We start from the raw sequence: 26,961 nt of genomic DNA on the forward strand, positions 1-26,961 counted from the left end.
CCCAGTAATTAATCATTAATTGTCATTTCTAATGGCATAACAAGACTTACAAAACACTGTCTCGTTGAGCTTGTATTTTAATGAGTTTTTCTAACAAGGTTTTTTGAGGCGGAACCATACACCACACGACCATAATCAAATACAGACCGGATCAGAGACACATAAACAGTTTTTTTTCAGAATAAACACAGAAGAATATTAATTTAATTTCTTCCTGAACTGTTCCTTTAAGCGACGCGTTTATGATTGACAAGCTCGCGGACCAATCAGGATCGCGGAGGCGGAGCGTGTCGATCGCATTCTACTTCCCTACATTGGAGAGAGCGGAGACTCACAACACAAACGGGCGGTCCATCATCACCAACATCATCATCATCATCACCACACACTGGACCTGCAAAGATCAGCCGTGAAAGAGCGTCGCAAAGCCGCATCGGCCATTGACTGCACATCAGCACGGGCGTCAAAGCATCAGATCCGCTGGAAATGGCAGGGATTCTGGTGTGGTTTTGGAACGAGAGGTTCTGGCTCCCGCACAACGTAACCTGGGCTGACTTGAAAAATACTGACGAGTCAACCTTTCCACAAGCCGAGGATCTGTATCTAGCGTGTCCTTTAGCATTCTGCATGTTTATGATCCGGCTGGTCTTTGAGAGGTACGTCCAGTGTCACATCTTCATCCTCCTCACCATCAGCACCAGCATCATCATCACTGCTGAAGATGATGTTGCGCTCAGGGCTTCATCCTCAGCTGATGATCATGATGGGACTGGTTTGTGCTCCTTCACATTGTCACTGAATCCTTGTATGAATTAGGACAATGACAGGAACTCAATATGGCCCTTCTTCTGGAATAATGATACTGATGAAAGTAGGTCAGTGAGTGCCTGTCTTTGTTTTGTAGATCAGTCTTAGGTGTGCCGTATAGTTTTGCGTTTTCTAAACGGGATGCTTTTATAGCGAATGTAAAGTTTTTGAATTTCCCATTGACTCCCATCACTGGGGCATCTTGTCACACTACTGTATGGGGTAAGTTGTCACAAAGGGAACCTATCCTTTTCAGCTCAAAAAAACAAACAAACAAACAAACAGTGAAACTATTACTGTATGAAGCACAGAATTTTGTCTCATTAATATGTTTTCTAATATGCGTCATGTCACGGAAGTGTATTATGTAACATATTCAGGTTTATAGAAACCCGTCAAAGGCATGTATTAATCAGAATTTTAGGTCATCTTATTTAGATATTTACAAACATTAAAAGAAACGTCATGGCCTACATTTATAAGAGTCTCATGACCTACATTTTGCAATTCATCACAATGTTTTTAATGTTTTTGAAATAATTTCATGTTATTTGATCAAAATTACAGTTAAAACAGTAATATTGTGAAATATTATTTCAATTTAAAATAACAGTGTTCTTTTAAAATATTATTTTAAATGCAATTTATTCCTGTGATGCTAAGCTGAATTTTTTAGCATCTCTTCTCCAGTCTTCAGTGTCACATGATCCTTCAGAAATCATTCTAATATGATGATTTCTTATCATTATCAATATTGAAAACAGTTGTGCTGCTTAATATTTCTTTGGAAACCATATTTTAAAAACATTATAAATGTCTTTACTGTCACTTTTGGTCAATTTAATGCACCCTTGCTGAGGATTAATTTCTTTAAAAAATCTTACTGACCCCAAATTTTTGAATGGTAGCATATAAGTAATTATATACTGTATTAATAGGTAATTATGCTCATCTTTTTGTCACAACCATGATACATCAACTCACACAAATAGAAAAGAAATGAATATAATTTACATAGTTTTACATAATTGTTTATGCAGGTGCTGTTAGCTGCAGCACCAGAAAACTATATTTCAAAAACAATTATTGCATGTGACATAGAAAATATGGTTTATCAAAACATTTTCTGTCATGACTGTGTTGTGGTAACAATTTAATAGATAGAGCTAATAATCAGTTTGAAAATTTTCGTAGTCTTCGAAATAATTTCCTTAATACAAAATCTTATATATATATATATTTATTTATTTCTTAAAAAAAAAAAAAGATTTTTAAATATATATAAAACCCAGAACCAGTGTTTGGTTTAAAAGCAAAATTCAAAACGACTGCTATAGAAACAAGCTTTTGTGCATTTGAGCTTTTGACTAGTTACTAACATACATCCCCTGTGACAACTAGCCCCGCCCTCCCCTATATCATAATTATATAATTTAGATTATTCACTGTGCGCTTGATATCAGCCGTATATCATGCTTTCCAGTTGGTTAATATGATTAATTATTAATTATGAGCTTTGACATCTGAAAGTGTGTTGGCTTTCGATGTCACAAAAGCAGCAGTTTTGACATATTCCCAGCGGGACGGCGCAGTGTCAGGTTTTGTGTTTATGTATGCCTCAGACCATCTGCTCTTCACCTTCATCTGACAGAGTTCTTTACAGCTGAATTTTGATCTTCATTGTTAGAAGGAGAAATATACTGTCTCCTCTGGGATTGCGTCTAGGGAGGATGACGGATCTTCTAGGAACTGTGTTTATTACTAAGCTTAACCCATGCGTTCAGGTAGTTGAAACGTTTGGATCTGACTTTGCATGTTAAAAAGCATTTTCAAAATAATAAAAAGCAATCCGTGTCCAACCAAAAGTTGATGAAAGCTGCTGTGGTCTTCACTGTGGCATCTCTTCTCTTCCTCTGTGGAAAGAGGACACAGACGTGCTCTTCAATCCTGCATTCATTGTACAATCGCTGTAAAGTTTTACGATGAGGAACAGCACATTTATGGCATTTCAGCCCCACAAAAGCAAACAGTGTGCAAGCGGCAAATCAGTCTGAGCACGGACTTCATAACCTTATCGTGGCTCTTCAGCTTTATATAAGAATCATTTCTGGAGCGTTTTCTGCACTGAATTGCACTTTCATTGTGTGATGGCTCTTAATTGGATGAGCTTATTCATTAAGTGGCAAAAGCTCATTAAAACTGTCTCCTGTCTAGTGACATCTCACTTCCCATGTCCAGCATTAGACGACCAGTTCATAAGTATTTGCGTATACATATTTATTACATGGCTTGGTTGAATTCTAATGTAGAATGCGGTGTGTTATTTCTTGATAACAGACGCTGCTAAGTATAACACACCGTTGCCATGAAAAACAGAGCGTTGCTATGGACGCAGGATTCTAACCGTAGAGACGGAACAGACTATTTTCTTTAGCGGAAGCAATACAGTCGGTTTTAAATCAATAAACTCCTTTTTAAATCAATATTTTGTGTCAAATTATTTATTTATTTGGTAGGTAGCCATGTAATAAGCGAGATAATGTAGAGCGAGGCGTTTGTTATTGATACTTTGCACGTGACGTCACAAGTACTGGCTGGCGGGCAAGAACGTCGTTCTCCAGCAACGAAACCCAGTAAACTAATCAAGGGTCGCCAGTTTTACTATACAAAAGTTGGTGTTTTGAGGTGTAAACGACATGCCAGATAGTTGTTGTGCAATTGGATGCACTAACCGCAGATGAGATAAGCAACCTTCACAGTATACACACGTCTGTGCAAATTACCATCAAAGGTAATTTCAACATTTGTTTGAATACAATGGATGTATGATCATGTAATTAATTGTGTCTTTAAGTTACTGTAGTTTTGTTAATCAACACCACCAGTATTCACCAGCTGGTTCGGCGAGTCAGCTGTTTGTGTTATGAGTCTAACTGTACGTTCTCATTGAAAATGAATGATTTCCGGGCACTTTGACACTCTCGCCGGTGGCGGTGTGAACGCACAGTAACAGCGGTCGTCTTTTGCTAACAACAACAACAAAAGTGTGTGATAGGTTGTTTTGAGGTTTGTGATATCTATGGTTTTCAATGAGAACCAGAGATGACCCAACAGTAGAGCTAGATTATTTACGGAGGAATTATTGCTGCTCGATTATCTTAAAAAAAAAGTCTGCTCTACACAATTTAGCTACCTTGGAGTTAATCGTAGTCCATAGTTATGCAGCTAGTTGTTAACAGACTTGATAGCTACTAGAAAGACCTGGAACTACAGGACTCAATGTTGAAAATACCCGTTTGTTGCCCGCCAGGTATCCGTGGTAGTCACGTGACTGCAAAGTATCAATAGCGAATACAGTGTCGCGTCGGGGTCCTGATCAGCCTGTCGGGGTTGTATTCGCTATAACAACCGCCTCGCTCGACATTATCCCTTACATATACACTGCACGGCCAAAAAAAAGTTGCTGTTTGGATTTAAATAGGCAAATGCTTAAGAGTCAATGATTGGATCATTATTGCAGTGATTATTATGTTTCTATCATGTTATATGTTTTGCAACAGTTCTTCTAACTCTTGTTGATGGAGCGTGTTTTCATTTGTTAAACAAGCATGTATGAAAACACATCATGGCCATATTCCAGGATGACAATGTCAAGATTCATCAGGCTCAAATTGTGAAAGAATGGTTGTGAGGGAGAATGAAGAATCATTTTCACACATGAATCGGCTCCTCTGAGTCCAGACCATAAATTCATTGAAAGTCTTTGGGATGTGCTGGAGGAGACTTTACAGAGAGCATTGTCAATACAAGAACTTGAACAAAACATCTTAATGGAAATAACATCACAACATTTATTTACATCAAGAGGTACATCATATTTTGGTCAAGATCTTGTATTGTCAAAGAGTCCAGCACTCTGTAAAGTCTCCTCAAGCACATCCCAAACACTTTCAATGAGCTTAAGGTTTGTCATCCAAGATTTTGTTTTTAGCTGAATTGAACTCATTTCATATTTGATGATCGCCAGTTATTGAGCTGAATCTACACTGAACTGACCTCAGCTGAACAATGACACTATTCTCTTTTTATAGCCGCTTTAGAGCAGAATTGAATTCTGTTTGCATGATTGAATCATTATTCATTTATCCCTGTAAATCTGTATTGTATAAAGTGCTATATAAATAAAGGTGACTTTACTTGATTTGACCTTTTGAAAGAAGTCTCTTTTGCTCATCAAGGCTGCATTTCTTTGATCAAAAATACATTAAAAACAGTAATATTGTGAAATATTATTACAATTTAAAATAACTCCTTTGAATTTGAATATATTTGTAAACATAATTTATTCCTGTGATCAAAGCTGAATTTTCAGCATCATTACTCCAGTCTTGAGTGTCACATGATCCTTCAGAAATCATTCTAATATAATAATTTGATGCTCAAGAAACATATTATTATCAATGTTGAAAACAGTTGTGCTGCTTCATAATGTTTATTGGATAGAACATTCAAAAGAACTTTTGTAATATTATAAATGTCTTTAATGTAATTGATCAATTTAATGCATTCTTGCAGAATAAAAGTATTAATCTCTTTAAAAAACTAACCCGAAACTTTTGAAATGTAGTGCACATACAGTATATATACTTAGTTATTGTTCTGAAGTGCCATTTGAACTCCTTAACTTTGTGAAAATGAATATGCTTGTGTTAGTTAAGGATGTATTTCTATAAAAGTGTATGCCAGACTTTCAAAAATATTCTCTCAGTTCAGCTTTATTAATTATTACTTGATTATTTGCATATCGACTAGAAAATTAACACAATGTAAATAACAAGCTAAAGTCAGCCATTGCTGGATTGAGTTAGAATACACGAGGACGTCAATGTGAACTTCATATTTGAAATCAACGTTAATATAATTATCATAATGATTTGTGTAATTTAATCAAATAGAAATGTTTTAGAAAGACACAAACCAGCCAATATCAAACAGAATTCATCAAACCCATTGCAGGAAGATGTCCTTAACACACTGCCTTTGTTAGTTAAAGGTTTTTAAAAGGGTTTTAAAGTGAAATTCTATGAAATGATGACCAGAAATAAGCATTATTGCCAGGAACATTTAAGAAATTGCCAGTTTATAATTTCAGACGTTGGACAAATTATCAATGTGCTTTAAGCTTTAAGAAAGTTAAGTGATTTATGATCACTTCTCTGACAATGTGATAAACATGACTTCCATCTTAAAAATAGTGAGTTTAATATTTTGTCAAATAAGAGATTTTAAAGGTGCAGTATGTAAGAATGAACTAGTGGTCAAAATAGGTACTGCAGTCGAATTCAAAATATCTGAGATCGTCGTTTCTCCCGCCTCCTGCTCCTCAGACTGGATGGCGCTCACAAGGGTTGCCAGATTGAGCACACGCAACAGAAACGAGTGCAATGAACAATGAAAATTGGCAACGTACAGTATCACAGACCAAAACAATAACAAACATTCCAGCCTGGAAACGCACATTTCAAAGGAAAATAACTGGCTGTAGAAGTGTTTTTCAGAGAAACGAGTATGTGAACTTCACATGTTTCCTCAATATATGCAAACATGTTATGGTATTTTTATGCTTTAAGTAGAGTGAAAAAGTTAAACACAGCACCTTTAAGATGAGGATATGAAAATGTACTGCATAACAGCAATGACCCATGAAATGTCTCTTCTGGTTGTTTTTCCTTTATGACATTCTCATTATCACATCAACAAGATATAATCTCATTAGCATAAAAACACTAACTTTAATGCATTTGCTCTGATCATGTTTATCAGACCTTCGCATAAGAAGCTAGTCAGGCAAAGTGCTTACACCTGGCCCGTGTGGTTTCCCTCGCTGTCTCTGCAGATTTGGCAAGGCTTCCACAGTGATTGCAAACAGGAGGATTTCTTTAGCCGCCCGCTGTGGTTGCAGGCATTTTACCTCTGAGGTTCCCTTCCAAAATGGATTTTTAATGCAGCCTGTCAGACCTTCAGAATTAAGTCAGCAAGCATGGATATCACAAGATCTAAATCTAATAAAGTCTTCTTTGTTATTGGTTGTTGTAGGTTTATTGCAAGACCATGCGCACTAGGTCTGAAAATCCAGGCCAATGGACCGCAGAAGGCTCAGCACAACGCCATTCTGGAAAAGGTCTTTACTGCCATCACCAAGGTAAAGACCATGTTTCTTACCACGGTTAAAGAGGATTTATTGCTCTGGGAGGGTAAGAAGAAGAAGAAGAAACACTATAACACACTGCTTTTTGAGCGGTTTAGTGCTTTTATAAATGGCTGTGACTGCAGTTTGATAACATAGGGTTATTGTAAGTTAGTTTCAATATGACAGCAATAACTAATATGCTACTGAACAGATATTTGTATTTAAAGGGATAGTTCACCCCAAAATGAAAATTGCTCTCATCGTTCACTCACCGTCATGCCATCCCGGATGTATATGTCTTTCTTCAGATAAATACACAAACGAACATTTTTAGGAAAAGAATCTCTATATGAGCCCATATAATGCGAGTGAACGGGTTCGATCAAGACGATTATCCAAGCAATGATTTACAAAAAGAAAAAAACACCTAGGGCTGTTCACACCTTTTTAGCGCTACATTTTTAACTGCGTGTCTTTAGTAAATCCTGACAGTCGGTTTTTAACGGCAAATGAGGGTTTGTGCTGACGCGAGCTGTTAGTAAATCAATGGGCTATCACATGACGTAAACAACCAATGATAAAACGGAACTAATAAACAAGATAAAAAGGCGATGAACATGAACCAATGAAGAGACAGACCTAATAACACGATAATCAGAAAATGAATATGATATTTATTCAGCCAGCGCACATACCTGTATTTACATCCTGTTTTCGGTCAAAGTCCATAGTAATCGATTGTCGAGTTCACGCGCATAGGTTTAGTACCTATGATCATGCGCGTGAACTCGACAATCGATTACTATGGACTTTGACCGAAAACAGGATGTAAACACAGGTATGTGCGCTGGCTGAATAAACATCATTTTTATTCATATCTTTCACATCTACTGCAGTCAGATTGACCCGCGTTCACTCCGAAGGAATCACTCACATGACCTGGGCACTTGTAATGACACATCAAGGATGTTAAGAGGCTAAAAGCAGGTTTAAAACTTGCCCCATTGAAGTCAACAGGGTGCAAATTTTAAAAAGAGGATAACACGGTGTAGGCAACACTGATTTTTGACATTGTTCTCTGTATTGACAGCACTCCAAATGTACAAAAAAATGAGCTCAATGTTAAAATTGACCGGAGTTCTCCTTTAAGATGGCGTAGATGCCACATGATGTATGCCATCAATACCGTGAGAGCGATATGAGAGGGCTGGCTAATGAAAACTTGACAAGAACAAGCGGGAAACAGAGATCACATGACTAGATCACATGTGGGGAAGATGGATTCACATGACATGGCATTACCAAATCCAAAATAAAAGACATGAAAACATTAACAGAGACTAAACAGATGTGACATTAGTACTGGATATTGGATGCTGTCAGAGTTTGACTGAAGCAGGTCAGTATAAACATTTTATTTTTTGTGTTTTAGATTGAAAGGGCTTATTAAACCTACCAAAGTTAAACCAGCCAGAGAAGCGAGCGTTTCATCTTGTCAATATTGTCATTTCATTAATATTAACAGGATAATAGAGAGCGACAGGTCTTTTAGGCTGCATTTGCGAGGCTTAATGATTTGATATCTTGACACTCTTCCTGCCTGCTAAAGTTCACTTAAAGGGACAGTTTATCCAAAAATGAAACGTCAGTTGTCATTTTCTTGTGTGTTTTGACCAAGGAGAGCTTTTTTTGCATGTTTTTATCAGTACTTTGAGTATTTATATTGTATATATTTTTTTGTATTTCTGTGCATTAGAAGCTTCTGTCACCAAGACAGATTCCTTGTGTGTGTGAGCACAATTAAAGCTCATTCTGATTCTGAGTTAACTCTTCATCCATCCATCCAGCCATCCATCTATTCATTCCTTCCATCCGTCCATCAATCCATACCTTCCATCCATCCATCCATCAATCCATCATCCCTTCCATCCATCCATTCAGTCCATCCATCCATCCATCCATCCATCACCCCCTCCATCCATCCATCCATCCATCCATCCATCCATCCATCCATTTAGTTGTATAGACTTTTATCTGTGCTTTTGATATCCCTAAAAAGGCACCAATGGCCAATAAACAGTTTTTTTAATAAATAAAAAAAAGTACAAAATGTATTATCAGTAAAATGTAAAACAATTGTGTAATTTAGTTTAGTAATTATATAATGTATAATATTCTTACTGGGGCTGGAATGAATCATGACATTGGATTTTTTTTTTATCAGTCATTTATCTTTAAATAATTGTTAAATTATGCAGAAATGTGATTAAAACCTGCAGAGACTGTGAATCAGAATCAAATCAAGCGCTTGTCACAGTTGCTGAAAATTGATTAGAGAGAATCACATTAAGTGAACAGGACATTTCTACAACAAATTCACTGTGAACTCTCCTAGCCTCCTAGCCTCTCCTATGAGCTGAATCAGTATGTAATGTAAATTAAGTTCATTTATCTTGAATCAAACGCAAGTGTTCTTACTGAAGTTCATTTGAGAATGAGGACGACAGAGTTTAATCCACAGCATGAACTTTTGAACTAAAGCAGAGCAGCAGTTGCCATGTAAAAGAAGAATAATATTTCAACTTTTTGAGCTCTTGTCTTTGAAAAAAAGAGAACCGTGTCGATGGTGACGGCAGTATGGATTGACTGTACAGGTAATCGTAATCTCAAAGCTATAAATGCAGAGTGATAGCGTGGCTCTTTGACGTGTGTGGCTTTATCAGAGCTCATGTGCACTGACGCACTGCGACTATTTTTAGACACCACAGAACTAAGTTTCCTTGACAAATGTTCAGATTCTCAAACACACAAGATCCAGGCACACTTTAAGAATAAAGAGACAATTCCTGCCTGAAATGAAGAGAGAGAGAGAGAGAGAGAGAGAGAGAGAGAGAGAGAGAGAGAGAGAGAGAGAGAGAGAGAGAGAGAGTGAGATTGAGTGTGTGTGTGTGTGTGTGTGTGTGTGTGTGTGTGTGTGTGTGTGTGTGTGTGTGTGTGTGTGTGTGTGTGTGTGTGTGTGTGTGTGTGTCCTCGGGGCGAAACTCATGTAGCATGTTAGCGGATACCTCATTCTAATTGGAATTTGATTGAGTTTGCATTAAACGCATTACTGATAGACATCAGTTCTAGGGCTGTTATGAAATATTTTTGGTTATAAAAGTAGCAGATGGTTATTAAGAAAAAAGTCATTTTCTTTAGAACTTTTTTTTTTTTTTTTTTTTGGCCAAAGCTCAGGTGTCTTGTATCATCCTGAAGTGGTTTGTTTTGCAATAATAGCTGTATATTATCCCGCTTTTTGCATGACTACTTACCAAATAAATAAATAAATGGACATAAAATATTGATTGAAGGGTTTTTTTATGAGAAAGAGAGCGGAGTAAAACTAGCACAGCATTTATTAATCTCAGTTAATGTTAACTTCAACATTTACTAATACATTATTAAAATCAATTCATTATAAAAGTTGTCATTATTCATTTCATGTCTACAAAGTCTTAAGATTACTATAAGTATTTGTCTCCACAAATGACAACAAAGCAGATTTTTTCCCTTCATTTGATCAAGCTAGAGACTAAAAAGCCTAAATAAATAAATGATGAGATTCAGTAATGCCCTTAAAGAGGGATAATTATTGAACTTTATTGTGCTTGCTCGCATTAGGGCTGTGCGATTAATCGTAATTGATTTATCTTTTTCTTACATCATTTAACCTAGTATTAGTTTTTACTGAAGTATCGATAATTGTGAAATTTAACTGATATTTAAATTCATCCCCAATATTTAAAATGTTTAAATTAGAATTTGATTGTTTCATGTCTTCACCGAAATTGTTAAAAAACAAAAAGTCATTAACATGTTTAAAATATTTTGATATTATTTTTGGATCCCCTGCTACCAATTAATGTCACTCTTTGTTTTGTAATACTGTATGCTATGTTTGTTACTTGTTCTGTCTGCAATAAAAAATATTAATAATAATAATAAAAAAAAAAATCAAACGCAAAAAAAAAAAAAAAAAAGGCTATATAGATATTTTAATGAATCTGTTTGAGATCGAATTAACGCTAGATGTTTTTATATAAATTACAGACATGGCATCTGAGGACTATTTTTCATCTTTCTCAGTTATTTTGCTTTATTTCCAGATTCAATCATAGGCTCGTTCTTACTTAGAAGAGCACGTTCGCACATGCACACTCTTCAAAAATGGCTTTAAATCTCGACAAACTAAAAGACGTAAATGACATTTGTATGTATTCTAAATAAAAGACAGGTTGTACTGAATGTCATCTTGCTTATTTTGTTCAAGATAAGGATTTAGTCCACATGTCATGCAAACTAGAAACTATGCTTCTATGTAGGCCTAGTTGGTTCCAACTACACAACTTTGCGATGCTGTTTGTGAATGTTCGTTGGAACGATGGTTTCGGGAAACACAGACTCGTTGAACTATGCTGGGGTGTGTTTCCCATACAACGACGTAACTCGCTGCTTCAATACCATAGTACGATGCATCGTTGGAGAAATCAACTAGCTAGTCACGACTGTTTCCTGAAACCATATTGTAACAAAGTGGTCGTTCAACCACCTTGGTTTATGACATCACGCACGTGTTGGGAGTAATAACTTATTTTAATGAAACTGTTTGAGATCGAATTAACGCTAAATGTTTTGATATTAATTACAGACATGGCATCTGAGGACTATTTCTCATTTATTTCAGTTGTTTTGCTTTATTTCCAGATTCAATCATAGTCTCGTTCTTGCGCACTAGAGCCAGTCACACATGCGCACTCTTCAAAAAGCGACACTTTAAATCTCTTGACAAACTAAAAGAGGTAAATGACATTTGTGTGTATTCTAAATTAAAGACACAGGTTGTACTGATTGTCATCTTGCTTATTTGGCTCAAGATAAGGATTTATTAAGTCCACATGTCATGCAAACTAGAAACTATGCTTCTAACCACAGGTCGAGAGCTGTCGTTCCAACCACACAACTCTGCGATGCTGTTTGCGAATGTTCGTTGGAAAGATGGTTTCGGGAAACACTGACTTGTTCAACTATGCTGATAACGACGGAACTTGCGAACATAGTTGGCTAACGATGCTTTCGGGAAACGCACCCCAGACAAGTTCAAATTGGCATATGCGTTCAGTAAGCTAAAAAAAAATCAATGAAATGTGCCTTAGGAATTAGGGCATGGAAGTGAAGACGAATGACTTGTTCACTTGAAAGATTTGTTCATTCACAACTGATTCCCCACTACTCGAGTCCTTATAGTATCACAGCAGTACATCACAGTGTGATTATGTGTGAGTCTCACTGGCTCATATGTGCAGATGGCTTTTTAAAGACAACTGTTTTAAATGTGCATTGAGTGAATTTTTCAAGCTGTTAAATCCAAATCCTGGCGGTTTGTTTGTCCTCGAACAGTGTCAGATCTCTGCAGTGACATGCTTGTGTGTGCTGTGTGTTTCAGCACCCCGATGAGAAGCGGTTAGAGGGTTTGTCCAAGCAGCTGGACTGGGACGTGAGGACCATCCAACGCTGGTTCAGACAACGACGCAACCAAGAGAAACCCAGCACACTGGCGCGCTTCTGCGAGAGCATGTGAGAATTGGCGTTTTGTCTGTGTTTGCTTTGTTAGGGGCCTGATTTGTTATTGTTAATGTTTTGAGCATAATCTGAATATAAATGGTTGTAATTCATGAATGATTTGGAATACAGACCAAAAAAAAAGGTTGGTCTCTTTTTAGAGAAGACACTCAAAATTATTGCAGAAGTGAAAGCAGTTTCAAAACATGAAAGTTTACTGTAAAGCAAATGTACTGAAGTAAACATTTTGTTTTATGTAAAATATATATTTTGGAAGATAATTTGGACTCTAAAATAGAAAATCATGTGTCTAACCAAGTTGTGTTCCAAATTTGAAGTTGGTATCACAAAAATTGAGCCCACTTAATGGTTTTAAAGTACCGTTTCCATATTAAATGCAGTATTATATACATATATGGGACATTTTTTTCTTTGGAGTAATGTGCTATGATGAATCGTTCACAATAAGGCCAGCTACATGCATTAAGGGCAATTCTGTAAGATTTGTAAATGTTTTTGAAAAGGAGACTTTTGCTCATCAAGGCTGCATTTTTTTTTTAAATCAAAAGTACAGTAAAAACAATAATATTGTGAAATATTATTAGAATTTAAAATATATTTCAAAATGTTATTTATTCCTGTAATGCAGAGCAAAATTTTCAGCATCATTACTCCAGTCTTCAGTGTCAGTTTTGTTCAATTCAATGCTGAAAAAAAGTATTAAATCCTTTCAAAAACTTTTGGACGATAATGTGAACATGGTCACGCTAACCTGAGTTGTTTGTTCCACATTTGTTCCACTTTTCTTTTGTCTGTGTGAAGTTCCTGCTGAACTCATTTGGTTGGTGTTGGTCCCTGTGGCGAAGCGTGTCTGAAATAGACAGGTCTCACCTGTGAGTGTTATTGTGTCCCAGAGTCGGCTAGTTAGGCGGCGTGAGGGCAAGTAGGCCACAGTCTATTCCCGTCTCTCTCTCTTTCTGTCCCATCTTGTCACCTGTCTGTGCTCGTCCTGTCCACAGAATCTCATTTTCTTGTCCTTTACTGCTTTATCTCTCTGCAATAACAGTATTTCTTCTTCCATTCCACATTTTCCCATAACTCAGACGTGATTTTAAATGAATATTTTACCAGAAACCTAACTAACATGCTGCATCATGTCACTGCTCATTTGCATAAAGTAAACCTCTGCTAAACTCTCATCGGCAGCGTTCGCTGTTGCTCATGTCGGCGTAAATCAGCAACTTAATGTCTCACGATGGCTTTGTAGCACTGTATGTGTGAACGCCGTCTCCTTGTTCACCGTTTGTAGCCTCAGCTGTAGGATTCAATGACACTAATGTTCTGTCGGTCTCTCTCTGATCTACAGTCGAGTCTGAAAAGCCCCAGAAGTCATAGTGACCATCTAATCAGTGCTAAAGCACGACACTGTGCCATTTCTTTCAGAGTCAATTAACCCAAAGTCTTCAAAGATCACAGAACACGCTCACTTTTGAGAACTAGCCTAATGAGAACTATGAAATGATGAGAATTATAGAGCTACTCTGATTCTTGCTAAAGGCTCTATTGGAGATCGTGTTTTGTGGTGCTTGAAAAAGGACTGATTTTAGGGAAGAAGAAGCTAAAACAACTGTGATTCTCAATTTATCCAGAATCGTGCAGCTTTGACTCCCTGTTAAACGTTTAGTCTTTGAGTTCTTGCACCCGGGAACAATGCTAGTCGACACCAATGTAACTCAAAGTTTGCTAAGAAGTATTTCCTGCTCAAGCAATGCAGTATTTGACTGATCAGTTTTATTTAAAGCCCATTTTGTCAGCTGTGAATTACCTCTTTAAAGCGTCTCTTTTATATTGACAACAACCGGATTATAAGCGCTTCTCGTTACAAGTTTTGAAAGATGGTTGGCATGCATTGTGTTCCCAAATGCACATTAAAGCAACCCAAAGAGATCAGCATCTGAGACGCTGAAAACAAGAGGTCATGAGTTCATACATTTATTATTTCACAGCCTTAATGATTTGATAATCGATCTAAACCATATCTTTTATATATTATACAGTCCTAGTATAAACTGAAGGAACAGAATGCAATAGAAGTATGCGAGAGTGTTACGTTTGTCATGTGACCTTATGTACATAATTAATTCTGTGAGTGGCATCCAGTTATCATCTAAGAAATAAAAAGTCTTCTGGTTCATGCATCACACGGAAAGGTCAAGGTCATTGCATTTTATCTCAGACCATGTGCTGTGTTTTTTGCTAATCTAGTTGGACGTGTGTGTTTTGTGCATACAGAAGACTTTTTCTTACTATGCACAGTTTACATACTATATAGAGTTGGTAAGTCCCGCCCCTTCCGCTAACCCCACTGGACCTCTAGGTTGAAAAATCGTCAATGCAAGTGAATGGGAGAAAATAATTATTTTCTGGTCCCGTTTGAATTGTGCTATGAATGTGAACATATGTTGTCTGTAAATTTTTTATATAACTTTTCATGTTACAAGTTTGACAGTATATGGTATGATTCTTCGGCTAGCAGTTGTGGAAAAGACATAACGAGAAAGACGACATGTCGCCTATGTGACGTCACCCCATAAAGTTGGCTTACCCGTGGTTTTCGCCAACCTCAATGATTTTGTCCTCTCCCTGAAAGAAGGAGGTGAAGTGCACCAAAGACACAGCCATGTTTAGCGGGATCCGTGAGCTAGTGTCCGTGTGCTAGTGGTGTTGACGTTTCAAACGCGTCGAAAGCAGCGAAGAGTTGTAGTCCACAAAGTGCTCACACACAAAGTCTAACCGTATCAAACTTCTACCCGCTAAATTGTAGCATTCTTTACACGAAAAGTTATATAAAAAATTCACTGACAACATATGTTCACATTCATGGCAAAATTCAAACGGGACCAGAAAATAATTATTTTCTCCCATTCACTTGCATTGACGATTTTTCAACCTAGAGGTCCAGTGGGGTTAGCGGAAGGGGCGGGACTTACCAGCTCTATACTGCACAAATAGTAAATAGCATGGTAGTATTCTAGTCTGAACATAACTTCATTCTGTCAGTGGAGTATTTTTTGGCTTAGATTTTTAACTAATTGTATTTGGGGGTTTTATGTGTGTTTTTTTGGCATAAGGAAGTCTTGAGATTTCTCTTGTTAGTCGTGTAACATCGACTGCGTTTTTTTTTAATCATCTCTCTCACTTTGCGAGGAAAGAATCACAGCTCATAGAAAGCTCAGTGGAAAGAGTGGATTATTTCACACCCACAGAGAATAAGGAATATTTTTAGTCTCCATAGAAACACTGTACGACTTGAACGTTTACACAGATCGTGTGGTCAGTTTTATGCATTTTCAGTTCAGTATTTTGTCAAGAGTTGTATAAAAACAACCAGATGCTTCACAAAAGATTTAGACCTGGTTATTGCATAATGCCTGAGATCACCACGATTATGGTGCACTTCCAATCCCATCAAAAACATGGGAATTTGGGAACGTATATAAAAATGTCTCACAATGCAATCTCTCTCAGAGAACTCTGAAGCTTTTGTGCTTTATTAAATCCACAATGCACTTCAGTTTTGGAGTGAGGAGTGTTACAAAACAGTGTATTTTGCTGTGTCTGGTGTGTTCTAGTGTGTCTGTATTGAACATTCAGCATCCAGGACCTAAACTATCTAAACTATCAATGGGGAAAATACTTATCCAAGGCTGCTGAAAAAGTGGGTGATCATTGATTTGCTGTCTAGTTAGTGGGTATGGAACCAGCTATAGTCTTATACCGTGTGAACTTCACGCAAATGCTTATTTCTCTCTCTTTTTCGATCCCATTTTTAACTAACCTGTTGCCAGGCAACTGCGTTGACCTCTAATTAGGTAAATTACTCCTGTTTGTTTTTACTATTGATCAAGAATAAGGCTAAACATTTTGGTGTGTTAAATAATGCCAAACAGCAAAAAATGCCCTTTCATTTCAATACACTTGAATTGATTGTTTTTCCCTTTGCTTAAAAAAGGCCTCCCCGTGCTTCGTTAGCCAAACAAAATCTTTCTTTCTCTCAGCCGTTGATTATGAAGAAGCCAGCCGTGGAAAGGTTTAATGGGTGATGCAGTTTAAAGTTACTGAGAAGTGGGTGTTTCTGTGCTCCATGGTCCAGCGCAGTCCTAATGGCCTCAGAGCCTGTCAGACAACATCACTGATCATCTACAGCGTCTGAAAGCAGAGCATCCCTCTCTGTGAGGAGACTCAGGTGTATCTGCTCCTTCTGGAATGGTCTTTCAAGGTCAGTCTTCAGCCCAAGCCCAAAGGCTCTGATTTGCTGTCTGGTGTTTTCCAGTAAACCTGCTGAAAGGAAGACGTCCAAAGCTTCTCAAATAATGACCTGAGGAACACATTGTCAAATGCATTTCCTTCTTGCAATTAGGACTGAGTGATAGCTTGTATAATCTTGACATTATTTCAACCTTTTGAAGCATAATTTCAAACAATAAGTAGATTCCAAATGTTTAATGCAAGAAGAAAAATACAGTAAAAAAAACATTGTTAAAATTGAATAAATAAATGAACAGGAATGAATTATATTTTTTCATTAAATGAACCAATAAATAGCCATAAGTGTCAATATTACCTAGATTTAAATATTTATAGCACTATTTACCTATGTATATTCATTGAATCAGATTTCTGAACGTATTCATTTAAAATGGATAGGATTTACAGAAATTATTTTTCCAACTTTGATTTTAGTTGATTTTCATCACCAAATGAAATTGTCAAAAAAAAAAAAAAAACTTTTTTTTTTTATATAATTTTCTAGCATTTTTCCTGAACACTCCCCTTGTCTGCCCATTTATTGATTTATTTTATTTTATTGCAAAGTCATTGTACATATATCTTCACCAGCCTACTTTCCAAATGATTATAAATAGCATTTGGTTTTACATTTTTACATTTCACAGCACATTACTTCTGAACAGAGTTTCAATTAAAAAAAAAAATCCATTTTCAATTATTCATACTTTGACATTTTTGTAGGTTATGTCGTTTTGTAATTTCAGTCTTGTTTTGCATAGACTTTTTACTCTTACAATTTACTGTCCAACTAATACGTCCAGCCTATTCAAAGTACACTCCTGAGCAAAAATAAAAAATGGGCCGAGCCCAAAATGGCTAAACACTTAGCTTTCATTTATCTTAACCACAAATTATTGGTCTGGAAATTAGTTAAAAAGCCATTGCTGTCCTAGAAAAACATCAAAGACAGAATGAAGTTTTTGGCAGGATATGGGAAGTTGTGTGTAAGTGATGAATCACAATGAAACACGAGTTGCATGAAGAGCGATGAAGAGACTGTCATTGTGTGGGAGCCCTTTTAGCTGCTGGTTTTGATGAGCTACTTCACTGTGTAAGGTAATATAATGCTTTGGAGTACAGGAGAATATTGCAGCATGGCTTGCTTTCCACAAATGAAAAGGTGTTATAGTTCAACAAGACAATGCTCCTGCCCAAATTGCAAAGCCAACCTAGAAGTGACTTGAGAACAAATCCATCAGGCTCATGTTTGTCCAGTTTTGAACCCTATAGTGAATATCACAATGGTGTCACATTAAACTCCAACTAACTGGGAGACATTTTTCAACTACTCATGAACTGTTTGAAGCCATTAGCATTGTGTGGAACAACACTGACTCTTTTCTGTTTGCAAGTTTACCCACACGGCTTAAACATTTAAAGAATAGCATTTCAGGGTCTTTCGGTAGCACTTTATTTTAAGGTGATGTAATTACATTGTACTTACTCAAATAAGTACTGAGTAATATTAATTAACTACCTGTACTTACTATAGTGTTACGGTTAGGGTTAGAGTTTGGTTTAGGGTTAGTTACTTGTAATTATGCATCATTTACTGTTATTACTATAGTAAGTACATGTAGTAACATGTAAATACGTCACCTTAAAATAAAGGTGTTACCGGCTATTCAAGTTATCTACAGTATTTGTGCAATTCTTGCTAATTTCCCTGACTAGTGATTTGTGATTAAAAAGACCACTAAATATTTAGCCAATTTTGGCTTGGCCCATTTTTCACTGTTTATTTTTTTTTGCCCAGGAGTGTACAGATTATTTTACAGACTCAAAAAACAAAGCAGAACATACAGATTGTTTGTTAGTCAGTGCCTGAATATCTTTCACAGATTTGATTAGTTCTCCGTCACGAGCGCTCATAATGTCAACCAGTTTGCATCAGTCTTTCATGTTCAAAAAATAGCCAGTGCTTCCTGACTCATGGAAATGCAATCTAATGTTTGCTTGCAATTTTTCCAGTTTTGTGTGCACTATGCGTCAGACAGCCAGCGAATGTTACTGTGGGTGGTCTCCGTGTCCGTCTGTAGTGAAGCTCAGCCTTAAAGGAAGGAACCGCAATTGATGTTGTTTTCATTTCTGATGCAGAGTGACAGGGAGATCTGTCTGTGTGAATATCAAAGCAGTAATTAATGCTGTATATCACATGGTAATCCTCAGAGGGCTGTACGACCGCAGTCATTCGGCCTCAGACTGTGGTAGCTGTTTGTTTGGCTGTGAGACCCTGTTACTCATTTCTTTGGCTTTGATCTGAGGTATCGGCTGGCACAGGTGTCTGCGCTTGGAAACTGACCACAGGCAGAGAGATCTATGACCACAGGGACAAGCTAGCTTAACTCACCTGGTATTCCCCTGCACTCACTGACTCTTTAGTTTAGCGCTGCAGTGATGCTTTATTTTTGTAGGCTAACCTGGAACTTAGCATAGCCAAAAAAACAATAGAATTTTTCCATTGGTTGCACAAAATAATCTCTTTGAGCAACAAAAGTTATAAAAGTAATGTAAGGAAAAAAACTCTCTCTCTCTCTCTCTCTCTCTCTCTCTCTCTCTCTCTCTCTCTCTCTCTCTCTCTCTCTCTCTCTCTCTCTCTCTCTCTCTCTCTCTCTCTCTCTCTCTCTCTCTCTCTCTCTCTCTCTCTCTCTCTCTCTCTCTCTCTCTCTCTCTCTCTCTCTCTCTCTCTCTCTCTCTCTCTCTCTCTCTCTCACAACCAAATGTGACTACAGCCTCTCACAAGTTAGAAAGACACCACAACGCCAATCAGTTTAGCGATGTGTATTCAGGAGGCAGGAGTCAGATCTAAACCGTTTGTGTAATTGGCCAATTTATTTTTTTTTAACGACGACAAGCCAGAATGAAAACAAGCCGAAATTAAATAGGAGCAAGGAGGCTATTTTTAAAATGTAAGGAGTAGAAAGTACAGATAATTGCGTCAAAATGTAAGGAGTAGAAGTAAAAAGTCGTCTGAAAAATTATTACTCCAGTAAAGTATAGATACCCCAAATTTCTACTTAAGTAAGGTAACGAAGTATTTGTACTTCGTTACTTGACACCTCTGAACAGGAAAAAGCAACAAATCCCAAGTGCTAGGTTTCTATTTTATTCTATTTAAACTTGTGCAGAGATTAGTTTTTGCACTCCTGTAGTCTTTTTCTGCTTTGCTCCGGTGATTGGCACATTTGGATGATGTCGTCTGCCCACTACCCCTCATTATAACAGTGGAAGCAACTTAAAGTAATTTATGGTCATACAGATCTATATACTATCGAAACTTAGTATATAGGCTACTAGCAAGCTCTTGCGTGCCATCTGAACTCTTGTTTTGGGTTGTTGCATAGATCATCTCTACTTTTTCCTGTTGTGGAGGTTAGCAAACAGCATTGCATTACCGCACACCCCCTCTTCTGGATTGTAGTGTGGATCGCCTGTGACTGACTGTATCCACCGAACAGTGACGTCTGTACCGTGACGGTTCGGGGCGAATACATGTACCGTTAAACCCCTTCCACGGATGACTTCAACGTCACCATCATTAAGCTTTTGACAAAAAAAAATCCTTGAAAGTTTGAGTTAGAGTAGTTTGCGAGGGCGCTATTAAAAAAACAACAACACTGAGCGACTTTTACTGTCCCTGAGAACCTCTATAATCCCATTTTGCCACTTGTTAGCAACCACCTTTTTCAAGACAAGTAAAAGCTTTAAGAACAAGCACAAGGGGTTTTTACTGATGTATTATATGTCAACATGAAAACATCTTGAGCTTGTGTTCACCACAGACATTATTTCAGGCCTTTAACCGAAAACCCATTTAAAAAAGCCATTGAATTTGGGACAATGGAACTGGAAGTGCTAAAATGCTCCGGGTTTTGGCCTACAAAAATACATCATCCCTGCAACACTCTATTGTCGTTTCTTTTTTCCATGCTGCTCATTGGCATATCCCACTACCATAATCGCTAGTTTTAATGGCCTCGTCATATTTCTCAACAGCAGTGGTTCTCAATCAGGTGGTACGCAGCACAACACTTTACAGTAGAGATGCACCGATTGATCGGCTGGTGACCGGAATTGGCCGATTTTCACGTGAACGGCCATGAGCCGGTTAGTCTAACATATGCCGATTTTATGCCGGTCAAATGCACCCGGCATGATTAACATCGCGCAACATCAGCATCACACATGCAAACGGAATGCAATAGGAAACCTCATGAATTACGGCCGTTTCACACCGCAAGCGTGAGCGGGTTTCGGCGCTGAGTGTATTTGTGCTGCTGCTCACGCTCAATTAAAGTGAAAGCACACTTTTGATGGACAAAATAAGTATTATTTCACACAATATGTGCCCAAAATGCACAGAATTTGCATGTCTAGTGTGTTTTAACAAGAACTGGAGTAGGCTATGTCAGAAAATAATATTTATAAAAAAAAATTACCCATTTAAACTTGTTTTTATTATTCAGTTTGGGTAAAAGTACTATATGGTGTTTTATAAAAAAAAAAAAAAAGAGTAAACTAGTCAGAATATACAGTATAAGCTTTCTTTTAGTTTAATTTTAATTCACTTTTAATTTCCCACACCAGGAGTAATTTATATAGTTCCATTGTTCTATGCAAAATGTTCTATTAAAGACAAGATAGAAAATAAATATTTGTGTGTGCTGTAAAGTGATTAGAAAAAATGAAATCGAAATCGGTTAAAATCGGTATCGGCAGGTCGGAATCGGAAATCGGCCAAGAAAATTTTAATCAGTGCATCTCTACTTTACAGTATTAAACTAAAAATATACATTTAATTAAAATTGTTTTTCTAATATCTGTTTCTCAATTTTGATATATACATTACGTTTTTACATCGGCAGTGCAGAATGTGAACGGAAAACATTTTACATTTATGCATTTGGCAGACGCTTTTATCCAAAGCATCTAACATTGCATGCAATGTACACATTTTATCAGTTCATGTGTAACCGGTCCTACTCGACCCGCTCCGAGCAGGATTCGAACTGTGGTCTCCGGCGTGGGAGGCGGACACGCTAACAAGGACGTAGCCGCTAGCATCAGTTGCTAGTGCACCTCTTGAGGCCAGGGGAGTGAGGTTTACACACACAGCTACGTCCGTTACACTCACCCCCCTAAACCTCACTCCCATCCGGGTCACGGCACCACGTGTAACCGGTCCTACTTGACCAGCTCCGAGCGGGATTCGAACCTAAATACCGCAACCTCTAGCGTCAGTCGCTAGTGAGGGGAGTGAGGTTTACACGCACAGCTCTTATTCCTTGAGAATCGAACCCATGATCTCGTTGTTGCTAGCACCATCACTGTAAAAAATTTCTAACCCTCCCAAATCAAAAATTTAAAGTGACCAATAACATTTACATTTTTCAATTGGCCCAAGTGAAATTCTGTAAATTATAAAATTAAATTTACAGATTTTCACTTGGGCCAATTGAAATTTACAGAATTTCACTTTGGCCAATTGAAAAATTTAGATGTTATCGGTCACTTGAAATTTTTGATTTGGGAGGGTTAGAAATTTTTTACAGTGATGTTGTACTGTTTGAGGTAAAGGGCAGTCAGCAAAAGTTTAAAGATAGAGTACATTCTTCCAAATTCATAAATATAGTTATTATGAGGTATTAGTATGTCTGAATAGGATTGCAAAACTTTAAATGTTATTTTTGTTGTGCATGTGTTTAAGGCTCTTCCATAGATCTGCAAAGGGCACTTAAGCCAGGAGTTTTCAATCGAAGGTGGTACTTGGCCTGAAACATTTGACAAACACTCCTCTAAGAGTATTCAGACTTACAGAAGTCGATGGCTGGAAAAATACATAGGTTACATGAATCAGCATTGGAAAGCGTGGTGAGAGGACCGAATGTGTGTGGTTGTGGTGGAACAACTGGTTTACGGTGACTCATTCAGATTACATGCTGAGAAAACAGGGCGACTGTGTTTTAGAGCAGTGCTTCTTAACTGGTTTTGCTTCAGGACCCAGATTTTACTTTTTTTAACATCTGGTCAAAATATATAAAAATGTCCTTCAAATCAAAGATTAAAGCTTATTAAAGGGGTTATATCATCATGAGAAATCAAATTGACTTTAAACTTTTGAGGGTTTGTACTAGTTTTAAGAAGATGGAATTGGACTGCAAAATTAGCGTATTAACATGATATGATATTGTGATATTGTGAATTATTTATGTTTTCCGATAGATCTGTAAAGGGCCAGTCAAGGGACATTTGCATGTTCTTTAAAGGTGCATTGCGCAAGTCTCTGAGTTTTTGCAGAACTATGCCCCCTTCTGGCGACACACGAAACTGCAACCAGAGTTGTGCACGCGGTTACGTGGAGTTTGCGTTGGGGTTTGGGATGAACTAGAAGCCGGTCTCTTTGAATCCATCTTCTATTTTTGCAAAAGTCGCTTGAGTTGTCTTCGCTGATGCGGATAATGGCGGCGAATACACAAACCTGCCAGACATAGCCAGGTAAGCGTGAACGCGCATGACGTCACGCCCAGTCTCAAATTCCGTCCCGAAACCCTCTTATTTATTTTACTGTACAGGATTATAGAGGCAATCGCAGTGATCATAGAAGGGCTCATTCAGCCCATCAGGCAATTATTGTTTAAGCATGTATGGGTTAGAAAAACGAGTATTTTTAAAGGACAAGTTCGGTATTTTACACTTAAAGCCCTGTTTACAGATCGTTTCTGATGAAATAGAACGGTTGAGATAAAAATGTGGACACATGCTGCTGTCCCGAGAATTTTAGGTTTATTTCGCTTTCCCCCCCACCTACACAATGGCAGCCTATGTGCACTGGAACAATCCTTCATAAAACGCATTAAACTTTCGTTTACAAAGACGTGAAACTCACCGAGTGGTCAGGGGTGTTCACTGATATGCTCACACAAAAATCGCTGCAAAAGATGCTTTCCAACAGGTGTTTTACCATTCGTTGTAAAACTGTGGACCTATTTTTCCAAACGTCTCACACCCGTAGATTCTTCCGTTGAGAGCTTGAATAATAGACACTCCAGCCCAGTTGGTGGCGATAATGCACCTTTGCCAATTACAAGCAAACCACTGGCATTTCATTGAATACACAGAAGAAGCAGAAGAAGAAGCGGCGGAGTAATACCGTACCGCACACAGCCCATCCAATTCAAGTCAATGGAGGAGACAAAAACTACGATAAAACCTGTTGGAAAGCATCTTTTGCAGCGATTTTTGTGTGAGCATATCAGTGAACACCCCTGACCACTCGGTGAGTTTCACGTCTTTGTAAACGAAAGTTTCATGCGTTTTATGAAGGATTGTTCCAGTGCCCATAGGCTGCCATTGTGTAGGTGGGGGGGGAGAAGCGAAATAAACCTAAAATTCTCGGGACAGCAGCATGTGTCCACATTTTTATCTCAACCGTTCTATTTCATCAGAAACGATCTGTAAACAGGGCTTTAAGTGTAAAATACCGAACTTGTCCTTTAACATGAAAAGTTGCTTAATGCACCTTTAATTATAGGAATATTGATATTAATCAAATTATGGCATTTGAGGTATTCATTCTGTTTCTGTTTCATTCATTATAGGAATATTGATATTAATCAAATTATGGCATATGAGGTATAAATTCTGTTTCTGTTTAATTCTGTTTGCTTAATGCTGGATGCTTGTATGTGTTCATCAAGGTTGCATTTATTTGACTGAAAACACAGTAAATGGTAATTTTATGAAATATGATTACAATTTCAAATAACTGTTTTCTATTTGAATGTATTTTTTAAAATGTAATTTAATTCTTTTGATAGTAAAGCTGAATTTTCAGCATCATTACTCCAGTCTTCAGTGTCACATGATCCTTCAGAAATCATTCTAATATGCTGAGTTGATGCTCAAGAAACATTTCTTATAATTATCAATGTTGAAAACAGTTGTGCTTAAAGGTGACCTATTATGTCCCTTTTACAAGATCTAATAAATCATTGGTGTCCACTAATCTGTGAAGTTTCAGCTCAAAATATCCCACACGTCATTTATTATACCATGCCCAAAATGCCCCTTTTTGGGTAGATGCAAAAAAACGCTGTTTTCGTGTGTGTATCTTTAAATGTAAATGAGCTGCTGTCATTAACATTTTGGAACACCTTTTCGTGCTGTAAAGATGTGAGATGCGAGCTCAACGGTCTCAATCTAGTGCGTTTACATAGAAAAGCAATGGAAAAGTAGCGCGGTGGAACTGAAAAACGCGTTCTGTGTTCATTGACACAGCCAACAACAGAACATTCTGATTGTTTATCACGTAGCTGAGACATTCTTGTTTTTCCGCTAGCCGTTACAGTGAGGAGATAAACATGGCAGACTGTGTGCAGCTCTCTTAGGGGAGGAGCTAAGCTTATTCGATTCTGCTGCCAGTCGGGGTCGGGGCTTGTTACATTGTGATAGGAAATGTGAACGACTCATTTTGAGACACTGTTCATTTTGCATATTAGGTGCCCTTTAATATTTTTGTGGAAATCGTGATGCATTTTTTCCCCCAAGGATATTCTGATAAAAAAGAAAGTTCAAAATAACAGAATTTGTTTGAAATACAAATCTTTTCTAACCTTATTAATATCTTTAATGTCACTTTTGATCAATTTAATGCATCCTTGCAGAATAAAATATTAATTTTATCAAACGCTGCCTCTAATTGCACCTGGGGGTAATTGTGGAGGGAACGGCTGAAATATGATGTTATATCAGCCCAGGTCAGCGTTCTGTCTCCAGCATTGCTTTTGTTGTGGATGATGTGCTGTGAAATGTTGTCACGGTAACAGAAGGATGTAAGAAATAGGACATCTTGCACATTGAATTCCTAATTATTTTTGAAGTACTTCAGCCCCTGGAGTGGGGTTAACCTGATCGCTGTGTTCACCTCCCCCCTTCTCTGGACGGATGACGCTTCTGCTTTATAAATTACCTTTTGATGCAGTGATAATGCAAAATAAAATATTAACAACATGTTTCTGAATGTACCGTTCTGTTTGTTTTCTTCACAGGTGGAGATTCACGTTTTACCTGTACATATTTACTTATGGCGTGCGGTTCCTGAAGAAGGTAAACAATCTGTATGACTGAAAAATTGATGGTCAATGTGAAGCAGTAAATCTTTTATGAATGACATGTTGATACATCCACTATTTTGGTTTGCCCTCAGTCTTATTGTTTCCATAAAACACTCAGAGTTGTTGACAGGATGTTGTCGAGCAGAGAAGCGTTGTCTTTTTTAACAGCATTATCAAATAGATGGAGTGTCACAGTTTTTTTATTTACTTATTTTGTAGTCATGGTATCACGACTGTCAAATGCCGCACACATGCAGAGTTATTCTTCGTACTGCTTTTCATCATCTCTTGGGGTTTTTTGTGGAGCGAACATGCAGACAAGATGAAGTTAGAGAGATGTCAGCTTTGACTTGATTTTGATTTTTATTTGTTGCGTCGTACTGTGCGACGAGAGACAGCATCCATAAACTCTCTTTCTCTCTCTGCCCTTCCTCTCATAAATCTATTCATAATTCATCAGTCTATCCATAATGCAGATTATTTCCCTCCAAGCAAACATGTTTGGCAGAGCTGGCCCCTTCTTTGACTCTTCAATGAAGCAATTAAAGGAAAGTTCACACAGAAATAAAGATACTGCCATTATTTACTCACCCTCATGTTGTTCCAAACTAGAGCTGCACAATACATCGCAAATGGAGTTAAAGCTTAGCATCAGTGCTGCAAAATGCATTGGGATATGGAGTTTATGGAGATGCCGCAAAAAGACTAACAAATTAACAAGCTTATGTATATGTATATATATATATATATATATATATATATAGGCTATATATAATATTAAATTATACATATATATAAAAAATGATGGATGGATGATGCCTTATGATTTATGATAGATAGATAGATAGATAGATAGATAGATAGATAGATAGATAGATAGATAGATAGATAGATAGATAGATA

The 26,961-nt window shown here is 37.4% G+C and overlaps 1 protein-coding gene across 2 annotated transcripts in view; it reads left to right on the forward strand.

Moving 5' to 3' along the window:
- The first annotated feature begins 286 nt into the window (after positions 1-286).
- The window catches only part of cers6 (ceramide synthase 6), a 50,247-nt gene continuing 23,572 nt past the window's right edge, over positions 287-26,961 (forward strand). For both annotated transcript variants that reach the window (XM_079880344.1, XM_079880345.1), the window contains exons 1-4: positions 287-656; positions 6,904-7,009; positions 12,480-12,610; positions 25,993-26,050. In XM_079880344.1, the coding sequence (XP_079736470.1) occupies positions 487-656; positions 6,904-7,009; positions 12,480-12,610; positions 25,993-26,050 (465 nt within the window). In that variant the 5' untranslated portion in view covers positions 287-486. The remainder of the gene's footprint in view (positions 657-6,903; positions 7,010-12,479; positions 12,611-25,992; positions 26,051-26,961) is intronic.

The sequence above is a fragment of the Squalius cephalus genome (assembly GCF_949319135.1).
Source record: "Squalius cephalus genome assembly, chromosome: 9".
NCBI lineage: Eukaryota > Metazoa > Chordata > Actinopteri > Cypriniformes > Leuciscidae > Squalius > Squalius cephalus.